Raw genomic sequence first — 14265 nt, forward strand, 5'->3', positions numbered from 1 at the left:
GTTTTAAAGATCAAAGCAGATCTATAAATATTTATCACAGTGTCTGACACATGGTAAATATTCAGTAAATATTAACTATTATAATAATGAGTCAACAAATTTTAATTCCAAGCCTAGCGAACATCTAGCTTTTCTGAATTTGGGAGCTTCTTACTGAATTCTGATTTTTAAAGGCAATTTAAAAAGTGTTTGCTAAATTAAAATTCATTTTTAGAAACATTATATTATACATATAAAAATACACACAATATATTCTTCAGTGAAAAAAGAGAGTTACAATAGAGTACTCCCAAACTCAAAATTTTGTTTCTAAAGGTACATAGACACAGACCAAAAAATAAGAATAATTCTAAAATATAGGAATATGCCATAAAAGTTACCACAATTTACATATGATTTCTATCTTCTACATCCTCTAAATTTAACACAATACATAGGTATTACTTTTGTAACCAGGAAAAGTATCCTAAGGGCTTTTGTCTGTTTCAATAACAAAAGTAAACAATTATTATGATTGCCAGCTAATCAGATTGTCTCTTCTTTTCAGTTTGGCAAGCTGACCAATGTCTTTTGTAGGATTGCCATTTTTCCCATAAAAGAGGGATGTAGGTAGAGCTATGGGAAATGGAAAATTAGGAGGAGGTAAGAGGAGGGAAAGAACAGATAACACAAGAAGCAGACGGCAGAAGTTAGCAGAAACTAGAAGCATAAATGGAAGCAGTGAGTAGTAGACAGGCAGATGCTTTGTTAAAACAAGCCACCCAAGAGCAGTGACTAGTGAGAAGAAAAAAATGCCTCTATAATCAGAAAAGACACCTATATCATTATCATTGCGTTGGAAGGTATATTCAGGTATATCTCTTCTCTGTTAGAAGAATTTGCACCCTGATGGAACATCAACCAACAAACTTAGAAACCTGGGAGCGTTTGCATTCATTTGCTTATGTATTTGTATATATGTTATGTGTGTGTGATAATAGTACTTTAGTATAATTACACTGTCATGCAAACCTATGTGTATATACCCTCTTTCAAATGGTTCAGTACATGTGGTAAAATGTCAACAATTGGTAAATCAAACGAAAGAGTATGTCAATTGTACTGTTCTTTCAACTTCTCTGTAGATTTGAAATTTTGTAATAAAAAAGTCAAGGAAGAAAAGTATGTAGGATGGTTTGAGGAGGGGATCAGATTGGTAATTGTTTATTAGAGTAAAAGATCTCACTGTTTTGTTTTCACCATATAAAACAACTAAGCCTGTCTGACCAAATTTTTACCTTTGAGATTATCTGATGTGACAATGCCACCCTGAAAGTGATAGGAACGGTAATTAAACAAAAGTTCTAGTAATAAATTTTAGTAGGTCTTAGTTGTTCTAGTAAGAAATTATTTTAATCCATCTACACATTTATTGAGTGCTTGCTACACTTCAGCCATGAGGTACAGTCCTGCCCTTACAGAATTCAGTTTACTGGGTAGGGTGCCTGAATCAAGGTTCAGAGTATGGACAAGGTCCAACCGTTAAATGTGTCAAAATGTTTTGATATACCTTGTTGCTGCTATTTAGATAAACCCCCCAAAGAAAATTTTATGAAAAGTAGTCAATGCTCCTATTTATTTACCCTCCAAAACTAGTATTCCATTACTGTGTTTGAAAAATGTTAGCTAATTTTCACATACTTCAAACATGCAGTGTCATACAAGTAGCTAATTTTTTAAAGGTTAGGTGAAGAATCTGATCAATCACAAAATGTATGAAAAATGAAGTCATGTTGGTAGTACTGTGGGTATTTCTACAATTCTAATTTATTTTGAAGGTGCTATAATATACCTTAATTGGTATGTTGGTATTATGGGAAATGTAAATAGTATTCATTTTTAAATGAACTATTGGTCAGTTTAACATTTTGCAAAATAAGCATTTTCATATTTAGAAGTTGATTCCAGGCAATCAAATTTCCTGGTACAAAAATATATTGATTTTTTATAAATATATAAATAAACCTCTTCATCCTTAAAATAACTGAATACTAAAATTAGGCTAATATACTTTTAAATTCAAAAAAGCAATGATGCAGTTTAACCACTAAAAAGGATTATTATATTTATAATGCATTTTTTTCTAAAATGAATACTTAATTTCTTTAGTTTATTATGAAATAGATTTCTTTTATAAACAACTATCAGAGCTTAAAGCATACTAAACATAAATTTAGCTAATCTCTTCCAACCATTGCAGATATTCAAACACATTTTACATACATACAATAAATGTGTCAGACTGTCACTCAATAAAAGGACTATTTTAGAGTCCCATGTGAATATACTGGTTAACAAGCCAGTTGGCTTAACCATGCTCTACCCCTCCTCATGCTTAACCTGATGAAATGTTGAATATTTGGGTGTTTTCAGCTTTTCAATGACTTGTGAGAAGAGATACATTTTATTTCTTATTGCTATAATTCCAAACAGTTTTTCACATGTTACACAATACTAAATATATGTGTTTCTTCAACAAACAATGTGGTAGGCAGGGGCACCTGGGTGGCTCAGTCATTAAGCGTCTGCCTTCGGCTCAGGTCATGATCCCAGGTCCTGGGATCAAGCCCTGCATTAGGCTCCCTGCTCCGCAGGAAGCCTGCTTCTCCCTCTCCCACTCTCCCTGCTTGTGTTCCCTCTCTCGCTGTGTCTCTCTCTGTCAAATAAATAAATAAAGTCTTTAAAAAACAAAAAACAAAAAAAACAATGTGGTAGGCATACCTTCACCTTCATGCAAATTCACCCTTCTACTCTCCATGAGTCATTTCCTTGGATGTGTTTTTCAAATAGATGGATAAAATATGTAAATGATTTCAATTCTATTTATCCATCAGATAGTTTTGCACAAAAACTCATCAACTTTCTATGCTATAAAGCAATGAAAGTTTACTTATTTTACCACATCCCCCAAATGTTGTGTTGTCATTCATTTTGTGTGTGTGTGGTTTAATTAGTTTTTGTGTGTGAAAATATTCGAATATACACTATGTCTTTCTAATATTTTATCAACAGAAATCTTTACAAGTTCTTGTCATACTTTCATCAATCCTGTTCTTGATATTTCAAGTCACCTTATCCCACCAATTAAAATAAGTACAATAAATTTACTTAAATTTATTAAAGTGTATACTTACTATTCCAGTATCAAAATGATTTCACTCGCATTTTCATAGACTTCATGAAGATTAATTACATGAGGACAAGACTTTGCTAATTCAAGTATGGCAATTTCATGTAGAATCTCTGCTCGACAATCCTGCCCTCTTCTTCTCTTTTTTAGAAATTTTGCAGCATATTCTTGGCCAGTAGATTTTGATATACACTGTCTAACCACAGCAAATTTTCCTCTGGGGGAAAAATGAGGACAATCAATTTTAATGTTTGCATAAAGAACAATATGAGTATAATACAGACACAGTTATAACTTGAACTTAAGAGTTAATCCTTTCAAACAACTATGCTATCAGGAACTTATCTATGTTCTCTTAACTGAATCAAATACTACATGTACTTTTATAAAATTTACAGTACTATCACATAAAAATTAAAATGGCAAATGTAATAACAGGATAAGACAGAATTATATTTGTTCATCACTATTAATATAATACATCATCATTGTAGGGGGAGATCTCATCTTCATACTAACTCCATGCCATACTCTTGATACAAATTTTTGGGTTTAAATACTGTAATAATCCTATATAGTAAGTGATATTCCATTTTGCAGACACCAGAGAGTATATGTATCTTGGTCTATTTCCAAAGACTGTACCCTTAATAGAGTACCACACTAACTCTCTAATCAAAATAGCTTCCTTCTAAAACAAAAAATTAAAATGAATGCAAAAATGAGTATTTGACATTTAATTTTATTAATGTAATCACTTTGCCTTTCAACACCACTTTTGACAATCTTTGAAGTTTTCTATCACTAATTTAGCAGTTGTTTTACCAGTAAACCTCTTAATATTGCCCAGTGGCCTATGAAGCCTGTAACAGATATCAAAGGTATATGTGTCCTATGGAGAGTATCCAGAGATAACTTCACGATCAACTAAGAAAATTAATAGTGATCAACAGCTACCGATTAAGGTCATGTTTATCATTTTAGGAATAAGTATGTGTTTAGCTCTTTCCAATAGAAGTGCTTAGCATCTCAGCCAAAACTTAAAAAGACACAGGCAAAATGTGTACTCTAAGCCTATATTTGCCCAAAATCTAGTTTCCCCAAAGACCTAAAGCTATCTTGAGTAAGACTACTTTAAGAAACTAATAAAGGCTACTGACTGCCTACCCAGAAAAATGTACACATACCCTTAAATAGAAAGCTTTACATACAATTCCAGAGGGTTTTCAGATTTCAAAGCCCATCTATAAACCTTCTAAACCTGAGTCCTAGGGATCTAAAATTAAGAACCTGTATCTTAAGGCTCAAATTACTTTGTAGATACTAACAAATGAGGTATAAATAAAGGGTCTTTAGAGAAGAACTTTTGTTCCACAACTCTTCTTTCCCCAATTCAACTTCTAACACAGAATATCAGGTGCTTGGCAAGGAAAACTTGGTATTTCGGGTGGGGATAGGGGACAAAATAAATTGCCTGATTGTATTTTACTTGCTATTCTTAAGGGTCAGGATGACAAAGATTCCAACTCTTTATTTTCCAAATTTCTTCAATATTGGCGCCAGTGAAAATCACTGGAAACCAAGCTGAAAAAGTATAGCTAATACCAAAAAAAAAGGTGACCAAGCTATAATTTGACTCTTCTACATTTATCAAAACTACATCAACTCAATAAATTTGTATGCACAAACCTGATTCTTAGAAAGACCTTTCCTTTAAGATCTGAAATGTCTAACTTAAACTATAAGATACTTTTTCACTGTACGCAAAAGCAATGCAGATCAATGCATTTCAATGAGCACACAAAAAGGTCATCAGTCTCTACTTTGTATTCAAACCACCCATGTTTATAGATTTTATACTGGATAAATTGAATCAGACTAAGATTAAATGATTCCTGAAAGGTCATATATGGAATTGTAGTGCCAAGAATTGAACTATGGAACGTGAATTCCTAGCTTTCTCTTCTAACCACTACAAAACAATTCCTTCCTTTAAGATAGTTTTTTTTTAAGAAGTACAACTCACTTCTGCCAATTCTCACTTAGATTTAGAAGTGAAAACGTGTCTAAAACAGAAAGGAAATTTTGAGTTTTACGAAGAAATTCACCTTGTAAAACTTAGTAAACAGAAACTAGTTAGCCAAGACAATTGTGCATCTGTAAAAAAAGTTTATACTACCAATTGTGACAATTAAATTCTGCTGTAATTTTACAATTGGTAAGCCAGAATTTTCTCAGGAACAACGAGCAAAATTAACTAGTAACACCTTTTTATCTAAATTCTTTCATGTATTCTTACAAGGCTTTCTTAAAACAAGTACAGAACTCATTAATCTAGTACAAAGGTGACCAAATGATATTGGTAATTATTTATCTGTCAGTATTTACGACTAAGTAAAAGCCCCATGAGGGCAGAGACCCTGTCTGTCCTAATTACTACAGTTATTATAAAATCTACACTTTGGTAACACGTAACAGGAACTGAAATACCTATTGAATGAATGCAAGAGTTATGCACCTACTACAATACCATATACTGTGTTATTTTGCGTCCTGTGCTTAAAGCATTTATATTTTTAAAGCTTTTTTAAGATTCCAATAACATTTTACATATATATTCATTTATATACTGTTAATTACCATAATTATCAGATGACTTAGGAAGAAAAAAGTATTTGTTTCCCATTCTAAAATGCTAACTGTGGTTTAGAAGTATGAAAAATAATCTTTTATACATTATGTTCCTGTATCAAATTTAACAGAAACATTTAAGAAAATTAAAAACCCTTAACAATAATACTTAATTCATACCCTAAAAATGCAAAACTGACTAGATTTCCCAGCAGTGAAAAGGTCTAGTAGTTAGCCTTCTGCATTCTAGAATAGACAATAAAATGTGAAGGGGGGGGAGGGTAAGCCACAAAGGAAGCTACGTTTATTTCTGCATCTGCCTCACCCTTCTAACCACAAGAAGTCCTAAGGAACCTTGCCTCGGTTGGGGGAGGGGTGGAAAAAAAACTTGCCCAACATGTTAAAAAACAGGAACAATGCAAAGTTTTTTGAGAATGGTCTAAAATGAACTGTTAACTTTTACATATTTTCTTTTAGTCTGCTAAAGGAAAATAAATTCTTAAATACTAACATCTTAAAATGAATTAAAAAAAAACAGGTGATTCAGAAAAATCAACTTGATTTACAAAGAACTTTGTAATTCACCACATGCTAGAATTATGTTTACATACTTAAAATGTAAAGCCTCAGGAGAAACAATATTATGATCCTAATTTTCATTTTGCATTAGTACTGATATTAAAATTGGTAACAATATTGGAAGAACTTAAAGGAAGTTATTGGTCGTGAAAGATCATGATTTCAATTGATCAAGTTTTACTAATTAGAAATATCAGTATTTACCACAGGACTCATTAGCCCACATCAATTTAAAGAATAATGTTAGGTCTCTTTCCTAAAGATATTAGAAGATGGGATATTAGCAAACTGAACTTGTTTTAATCACATTCTATCGTTTTTGCTCTAAAATGTTAAAAAATATACCTGATTCAAGTTTATGCTCGTTATTTATGATAGTACCTCATTTATAAAACCATTTAGAATTATTAATAGTGTCCTCCTCAAAGTTTAAGTTCTCCAAAACTCCCAAAGGAAAAAAATATTTTATAGACTTTCAAGCCACGTGATATCCCTATTTTGCAAAGTTAATTTAATAAACGTATGTACATTTACCCATCAAAATAGTAACTTAGAAATATGGGAAAGAATACCCTTTATTGTGCATACTGTTCAAGGCTTTTCATATTCAGTTACCTGTTCAAAGCAGTTTTCAAACATTTTTTCAAATAGAAAGAAACTTGGAGTCATCTTAATGAAAAGGAAACCACACAACTAAGTATATGACACAACTTTAGATCCAGAGTAAAGACAGGTCAACTGACTTCCAGTTTAACCTGTTTTTTACTAAGATACTATATAGGGCATATTTGACATAGCTGTTTTTAAAAAAAAAAAAAAAAGGAAAGAAAACTCCTAAGAGAATCTTAAGCTACCTCAATAAAGCTTTATGATAGTCTAGATGTTAAGATATTGACCAAACTGTGTCCACTCTAGGCCTTCTTATTTTAAGACTGACAATGAAAAATGCAGAGTGGTCCAGACGAAGGTAACTAGATCAAAAATGGCTGTCTGGAAATTAGGTCGTAAGATGAGCATTTAAGGAAACTGGCAGTGTTTAACCATATTCAGATCTCTGAAGAATTTATTATATTTATTATAATAATATTACATGCAGCTACAAAAGAAGAACTATGTCTATTGGGTAGATGTTAGCAGAACAGAAAAGAGAACCTTCTGTTCCTAAGAGGCACCCACAAAATGGAACAGACACATTTTGAGGTAAATGAGTTCCCCATCGCTGCAGCATTCAAATTGAAGCTAGATAAACAGCTTGTCAGGAAAATTATTGGAAAGACTGTTGCATAAAGAATTATATTAGAAGACCGCTGACCACCGAAATCCTTCCAGTGCAAAGATTCTATAACTATTCCATGTGAGATATAAGCAACTAAAAGAAACTGACTCCTGTTATGATGCAAAGAGAAATAATTACAGATTTAGAATTAAACAATTTCTTAGAAACATTCTGGAGGGCTTGAAAAACTGTATCTTTCAATACACCATTAAAACACCAGATATTTTGCACATAAAATTAAATAAATAAATATGCCAGGAATTATGAAAAATGCTTTCATATTTAGTTCTTAGTCTAATGAAGTATATATTATCACCCTTATTTGCAAATGAAAGGCTGCATTCAACATCTAACAAATCTAGGACTTGTTGTTACCTTTCATGTAAAAGATCACCAAAAACAGAATTCTTTTCATGGTTCAGTCAACTTTTATTTTCACATTGAGATTTTCAAATATAAAAACCAATCATACTATCTTACCATACATCTATCAATACAAACATGGACTTAGTAAACCATTTCAAGATAAGCAAACATCTGCCTCCAGAACTAAAATCAAACTAAAGATAGAAACAGATCACCATCTTTCAACTCTTTGTTAAACATCATTTAAGTTCAAAGATGCTGAACATATAATAAATAACTTAGCATTTTTTTACAACTTCCATATATATTTAAATGGTAGTGCTAAATGGTCTTATAATTTCAGGTCACCCCTTGGCCTTAACACTCTGGTTAGGCCAAAACAGATCAGTATTAAGTGTAAGTACAGGGTTTTACTTACAGAACATGCACTCTTCATCATACAGAATTGTATTATCAAATATGAGTTAATTCTTTTTGTTTAATTTAGGAAAAAAGAGGAGGAGACTCTCTATTTTTTTAGCTCAGCACAATATCCTAGGAATTTAAAAAACTTTTAACAAAAATTGATAGCATTCTACTAAATACTTCACAAATATTAACTAATTTAATCCTCATAACAACCATAGAAGGTAGATACAATTATCTTCATCCCCACTTCTCAGATGAGGAAATTATAGTACTAAGAGGTACAGAAATTTAATTGAGGTCACAAACTTTGGAAATGGCAGAGCCCTAAGCTTCCTGTTGCCATGCACAGCCTCAAAGAAGAACCCTGACCTCCTATTGGGGCTCTGAATCTAGGTGGGATATATCATATAAGCTCACTAATTTTCTACAGATTTGATTTCCAAGTCAGTTAAGACTAGACCCTTATAATAATAGCAGAGATGATGATTTTCTTTCTAATCATTTTTTAAAATGATCAAGTGAATTTTATAGAACTATAGACCCAGAAATCCAAAATATGAATTTAAACAGCAAATACATTATAAAATTTCCTTACCTTCCCAGCTCTTTAGATGTAAGTGTATAAAAATTATTAAAGTTTTCCATTTTCATTGGAGTTTGAGGAGTTGTAGTTATCAAGCCTGAAATACTTCGGCAATCAAATCTTCTCCTCAACATGTTAGATGACTCCCAGATATGCTTCTTTAGTCACTTATTTTTACCTATTTAAAAAAAGAGAAGATACAGGATATAATTTAAATGCAATTAAGAAAAAAAAAGATGTTATCTCAGACAGACAGGATGTACATTACATTTTACAGTTCCAAATACAGCTGTAAGATACAACAGAAAGAAAGAAAGAAAGAAAGAAAGAAAGAAAGAAAGAAAGAAAGAAAGAAAGAAAGAAAGAAAGAAAGAGAAAGAAAGAAAGAAAAAGAAGGAAAGAAAAGGAAAGAAAGAAAGAAAGAAAGAAGGGAGGGAGGGAGGGAGGGAGGGAAGAAGATTTAAACAGCACAGTCTACCCAGAAGGAAGAAAAAAAAGAAAGGCACACACATAAATTCTATTACCTCTATGGTACTTGAACTAACTTAATGGCTTTATTTCAGAATAAAACTACTATAAAAATCCTCAAGACCTCCCAAATTCTTAAAAAATAGTTATAATTTTAATACAAGCAATCATTCAATTTCATTTTTAAACTCTCATTCTTTAAAGTTTTATCTTCACATAAGATTCTAACGAGCAAGGTAATGATTATTCATTTTAAATTTCATTTTACATGGCCAAATTTGATAGTGAATTCACATTTTGTGAGTTAATGACTTAGAATTAGAAATTACAAGAAATAGAACTTGTTTAACAGACTACCTACATTTCAATATTAAATTCAAATTTTCATAGGTCTTAGAGTTTTTTTCTTTGGTAGAACAAAGCTCTCTAATTTTGTTGGATAAGTTACCATATACAAAGCCTATTCTACAGTTCTATATCTTGAACTCATATTTATCTGCAACTTTGTGATATTTACATGTATTCAGTTTTAACAACAAAACTACCATTTCGTATTAATTGAATTCATATAATAATTGTAGACTATATATTTTATAATAGTTAGGACTTCCTGCTATGTGTATCTAACAAAAGATCCAGTATTATTCTTCTAGTACCCTCTTTCAATAACCCCTTAGGGCTTTTGTTCTTTCTCTGCCACGTTTTTCCTCCACTTATTTCCTACTTGACATGTATTATTCTTTATCTTCCTAAATTCAAATGCCAACTATATTCAATTTAATAAGCAACGTGATAAGAGTTTAGTGCCTTTATTTTCTTGGTTTTATTCTTAAGTCAACAATTTTTTTTCCTCTAAATCCACTTATCTTTGGAGAAACCAAGACCTAACTAGTTTTGGTATACATTTCTAGTAGTCTAAGGGTTGCAGTGTAGCATTCTGAAAATAACATTTGGACTGAATCACATCTGAGTCTGAATCCCATTTATCCATCATACCAGCTAAGAGATCTTACTAAATTATTCAACTTCACTACTGTTATGGACCAATTGTGTCCCTCCCCTCAAAATTCACATACTGAAGTCCTAGCCCCCAATACCTCAGTAGGTAACTGTATTTGGAGTTAGGGCCTTTAAAGCGGTGATTAAGTGAAAAATGAGGTCATTAGGGTGGGCCCAAATCCAACAGGACTGGTGTCCTTATAAAAAGTGATTAGGCCACAGAAACACACAGAAGGAAAACCATGTGAAGACGCAGGGAGAAGAGGACATCTGCAAGCCATGAGAAAGGCCTTAGAAGAAACCAATCCTGCCAACACCATGATCTCAAATTGCTACTCTCCAGAATTATGGGAAAATAAATTTCTGTTGTTTAAGTCACCTGATCTGCAGTACTTTGTTATGGCTGTGTGGGAAACAAATATAGCTACTTTAAAAAAAATTAAAGAAAGAAATATTTCAAATGTATAGGAAGGGATACAAATATCCTAACAAACACTTGCTTTTTCAATCTTATTGCTTTGTCATATTTTGTTTAAATTAAAATAAATAAGACATCACATAGACACAGCTGAAGTTGGTCCCTTCATTCCATCCCCCGTTTATATTCCCACTAGCACTAGGTGAGAGAGCTTATCATTTCCTTGCCAATGTTTGTCCCATTTAGGCCTTTAATTTTGGCTATTCTAGTGTGATGAAGGGAAATGAAGTTTTGTGTTTTACTTTGCATTTCTCTAATTACTAGTGAGGAAAGCTTCAATTCTGCTTCTTCTAAAGTACGGATTATAATAGAATCTATTTTGCACAGCTCTATGGATTAAAATTAAAATATGATGTACTCATGAAGAATGACACTGGTACAGGGCTAATCATGAGAGTACATCATGATTGTTCAGTAAGTAAATATTGTTAATATTCTACCCAAAGATACTCTCTACACCAACCCTGGCTGTTGTTGAGAAGTTGTACTGTTTCCATATACAAAACTCTCACCCCAGGTTAGCTTAAACTCAACTCGTAAAATTCTGCCTTTTTTAACTGTGTACTTTGTGTACTTTCTTAGATCTGATGGCATGCAGTTACAATGGTCATATATTCCTCTCAGAAAAATCAAAATGGTTACCAATTTCTATGCTCAATCTATTTATTTTCAGGTCATCTTTGGGTTTTGACAATTTTTTTCTAAATTTAAAAGTCTACGAATATGCCTGCTTATGATTGCATTTTATTATACATACATATATACAGAAGGAAGGGATGTACCTGTATCATGGATACAAATTGGGCTACATTCCCAACACTGTCCATCAATCAGGCCTTGGGAAATATAAAAAGTACGTGTCAAATTCAATCATAGAGACAGAGTATAGGCTCTTGATTCTGAGATGTTCACCTCATCTAGATTCTAGAATCTAAGGTCTTTATCTCATGCTGTAATATATCAGGTACAAAGTGAACTATTCATAAAAACTCTAGCAGAACTAATTTTATGAGTATTTTCTGCTCTCAAGTTTCCAAAGAGTCAATATGGATCTTAGATGTAGTCAAAGATTTATGCTCAGTGAACTAGGATTTATAATAATGAAAAAAACAAACTTGTTGAATGAATCAACCCTAAAGTCCAAAAAGTGTTTAAATATACCTAAATAATAGGATACTATATACTCGAAAATCATGCTTTCAAAGAATATTTTTAACTCCTGTAATATTAAGTGAAAAAAGGAAGACACAAAAAGTATATACACTATGATAATTTTGTGGCAAAAATATAAAAACAAATAGAAGAAAAGACTGGAAAACTAGGGCAAAATGTTAACAGTGGTTATCTTTGGGTGGTGGGATTATGGCAGTATTTATACTTTCCTAGTATTTAAAGTATCTACACTAAGCAGGTACTACTTTAATAATAGGCAAATAATTAGCAAACGCTTTTGGGTAAAAAAGATGGCTGTGAATATATATCACTAGACTCTAAATGCAGAAACTTACCCACTTGCAACAGCAAAATATATCTCTTTACACATTAAGGGTTTACTTGACTGTAGGTTCAAGAACCATTATTGCTCAATTTTTTTAAGGCCAGAGAGTTTTCTCTGCATTTATATAGAGCAGATGGCATTTACTAACCAAATAGTATGTCAGTTCTTATGCAGAGACCATATAAGCATTCAGGGCAAATACTAAACAAGAATTAATGCCTTGTTTAATACTGGATAGAAAAGACAATTTAACAAATTCTGAATTAATGTTATAGTTACAATTCTATATAATGAATAACAATCTGTAACTTTAAGATACACACCTTTATTATGAGTATCACTTGTGAAAATGTAGACTTACCTGGGACTCCCTTCCCTCCCAAAATCTAAAATGTGATATCCAAATATACATATAAATATTGTTTTGTAATATCTATTATTCAGCTATGTTAGAAGGAAAAAGAGCTGATCTTTAAAGGATTGATAAGATAATAAAATAAAGAGGGCCTTATTAAATCAAGCTACTTGAGAGTATTTCCTATTACTGGACATTGCCTTGTGTTTAATTTTTTACCCTAACAAATTTTCCTCCCTTCACATGTACTGTTGGTCATCATAATGCTGAATGTACCCACAGGCGTTTTTATGACTCTAAATGTAGCTGAAAGCAGCACTGGGCAATCAGCAGTTCTTTTAAATACATGTTAATACAAAAATCATTTTTTGAATTGTGATACATTTTACTCTAGCTCTGAATATGCTGGAATACAAGCTATGTCTCAGAAAAAAAGAGCGAGCACATTTCTGAAAACAGAGCCTTACACTTACCTACTTGTTGCTAATATACCTATATTATAGACTGCTTAAGGCACCCATATAGCTAGCACCCTCTAAGTGTATTTTTCCTTCTATTTCCTGCACCTGAACCAGTTGCCACAGCCTGAATATCTTTCTATTTCTTCTCCTTTGGCCAATTTTACTTATAGTGGAGCATGAATGTTACCCTTTGTCTAAACCCTCCACAAACATCTGGTTGCCTGTCACATAAGATTTAATCCTTGGGTACATGAAGGTTATCAGTCAACCCTCTGTGTCTCTGTGTATCTTCCTAAATTTTTCAACAATTTCTCTTTAACTCCAACAATTCCAGACCTTTTCTTTGTTTTCTACCACAATTCACAATTCACATAACTGATTCTAAATTACCAATATGTCTCAATCTATTTGAAATTCATTTTGTAACACTTTATTAGGCTATACTAGTAAAAAAAAAAATCTTAAGGGACTTAGTAAGTAAATGTGTGTGTGTGTGTGTGTATAGAGGCACACAATTATAGAAACAATCAGGCACTAGAAACAGTAAGAGGGTAATAGAAGGCAAGATAAAATTAAGCTTCCAAGTATACAGTACCTCAAACTTATTCTCAAAGATTTTTCTTTTATTAATTCCCATCACAATAATTACAGTAAAAATGCAGATATGGATCAGTGAAGGAAGTAACAGAGGAAATGTTAGGCTCGATGTGGACCTTAACTTACTTGAAGGGAGACAGCAATGTGATGTGATCAAAAGTAAGACAAACAACAGTCCCTTTAAAACCTTTAAATAGCTCTATTTAAAAAATATTCATCACAATATTCATTTCGAAGTTATCAATAAAAATGTTTTACAGAAATAGGAAATATCATATACAATATATGATAACATCTAGAGAATTAAATTGTCTGGTTTGATCCCTTAATTAGCCACCCAGTACCTATAAGCTAAAACCCTACTGCATGACACACAAAAGCCTTTGAGGCCAGGTAC

General features: G+C 32.1%; 1 protein-coding gene across 2 annotated transcripts in view; it reads right to left on the minus strand.

Annotated features, from left to right (window-relative positions):
- Positions 1–14265, minus strand: part of STK17B (serine/threonine kinase 17b) — a 30929-nt gene that overhangs the window by 12747 nt on the left and 3917 nt on the right. Inside the window, exons 1-3 of one of the 2 annotated variants that reach the window (XM_078071135.1) lie at positions 11740–11768; positions 9025–9190; positions 3174–3386 (exon numbers count right to left, since the gene is read on the minus strand). In XM_078071135.1, the coding sequence (XP_077927261.1) occupies positions 3174–3386; positions 9025–9146 (335 nt within the window). In that variant the 5' untranslated portion in view covers positions 9147–9190; positions 11740–11768. Of the gene's footprint in view, positions 1–3173; positions 3387–9024; positions 9191–11739; positions 11769–14265 lie in introns of those variants that run through there. The other variant, XM_036097311.2, reaches the window with a different exon arrangement.

Source organism: Halichoerus grypus, chromosome 4 (assembly GCF_964656455.1).
Source record: "Halichoerus grypus chromosome 4, mHalGry1.hap1.1, whole genome shotgun sequence".
In the NCBI taxonomy this organism is placed as follows: Eukaryota; Metazoa; Chordata; class Mammalia; order Carnivora; family Phocidae; genus Halichoerus; species Halichoerus grypus.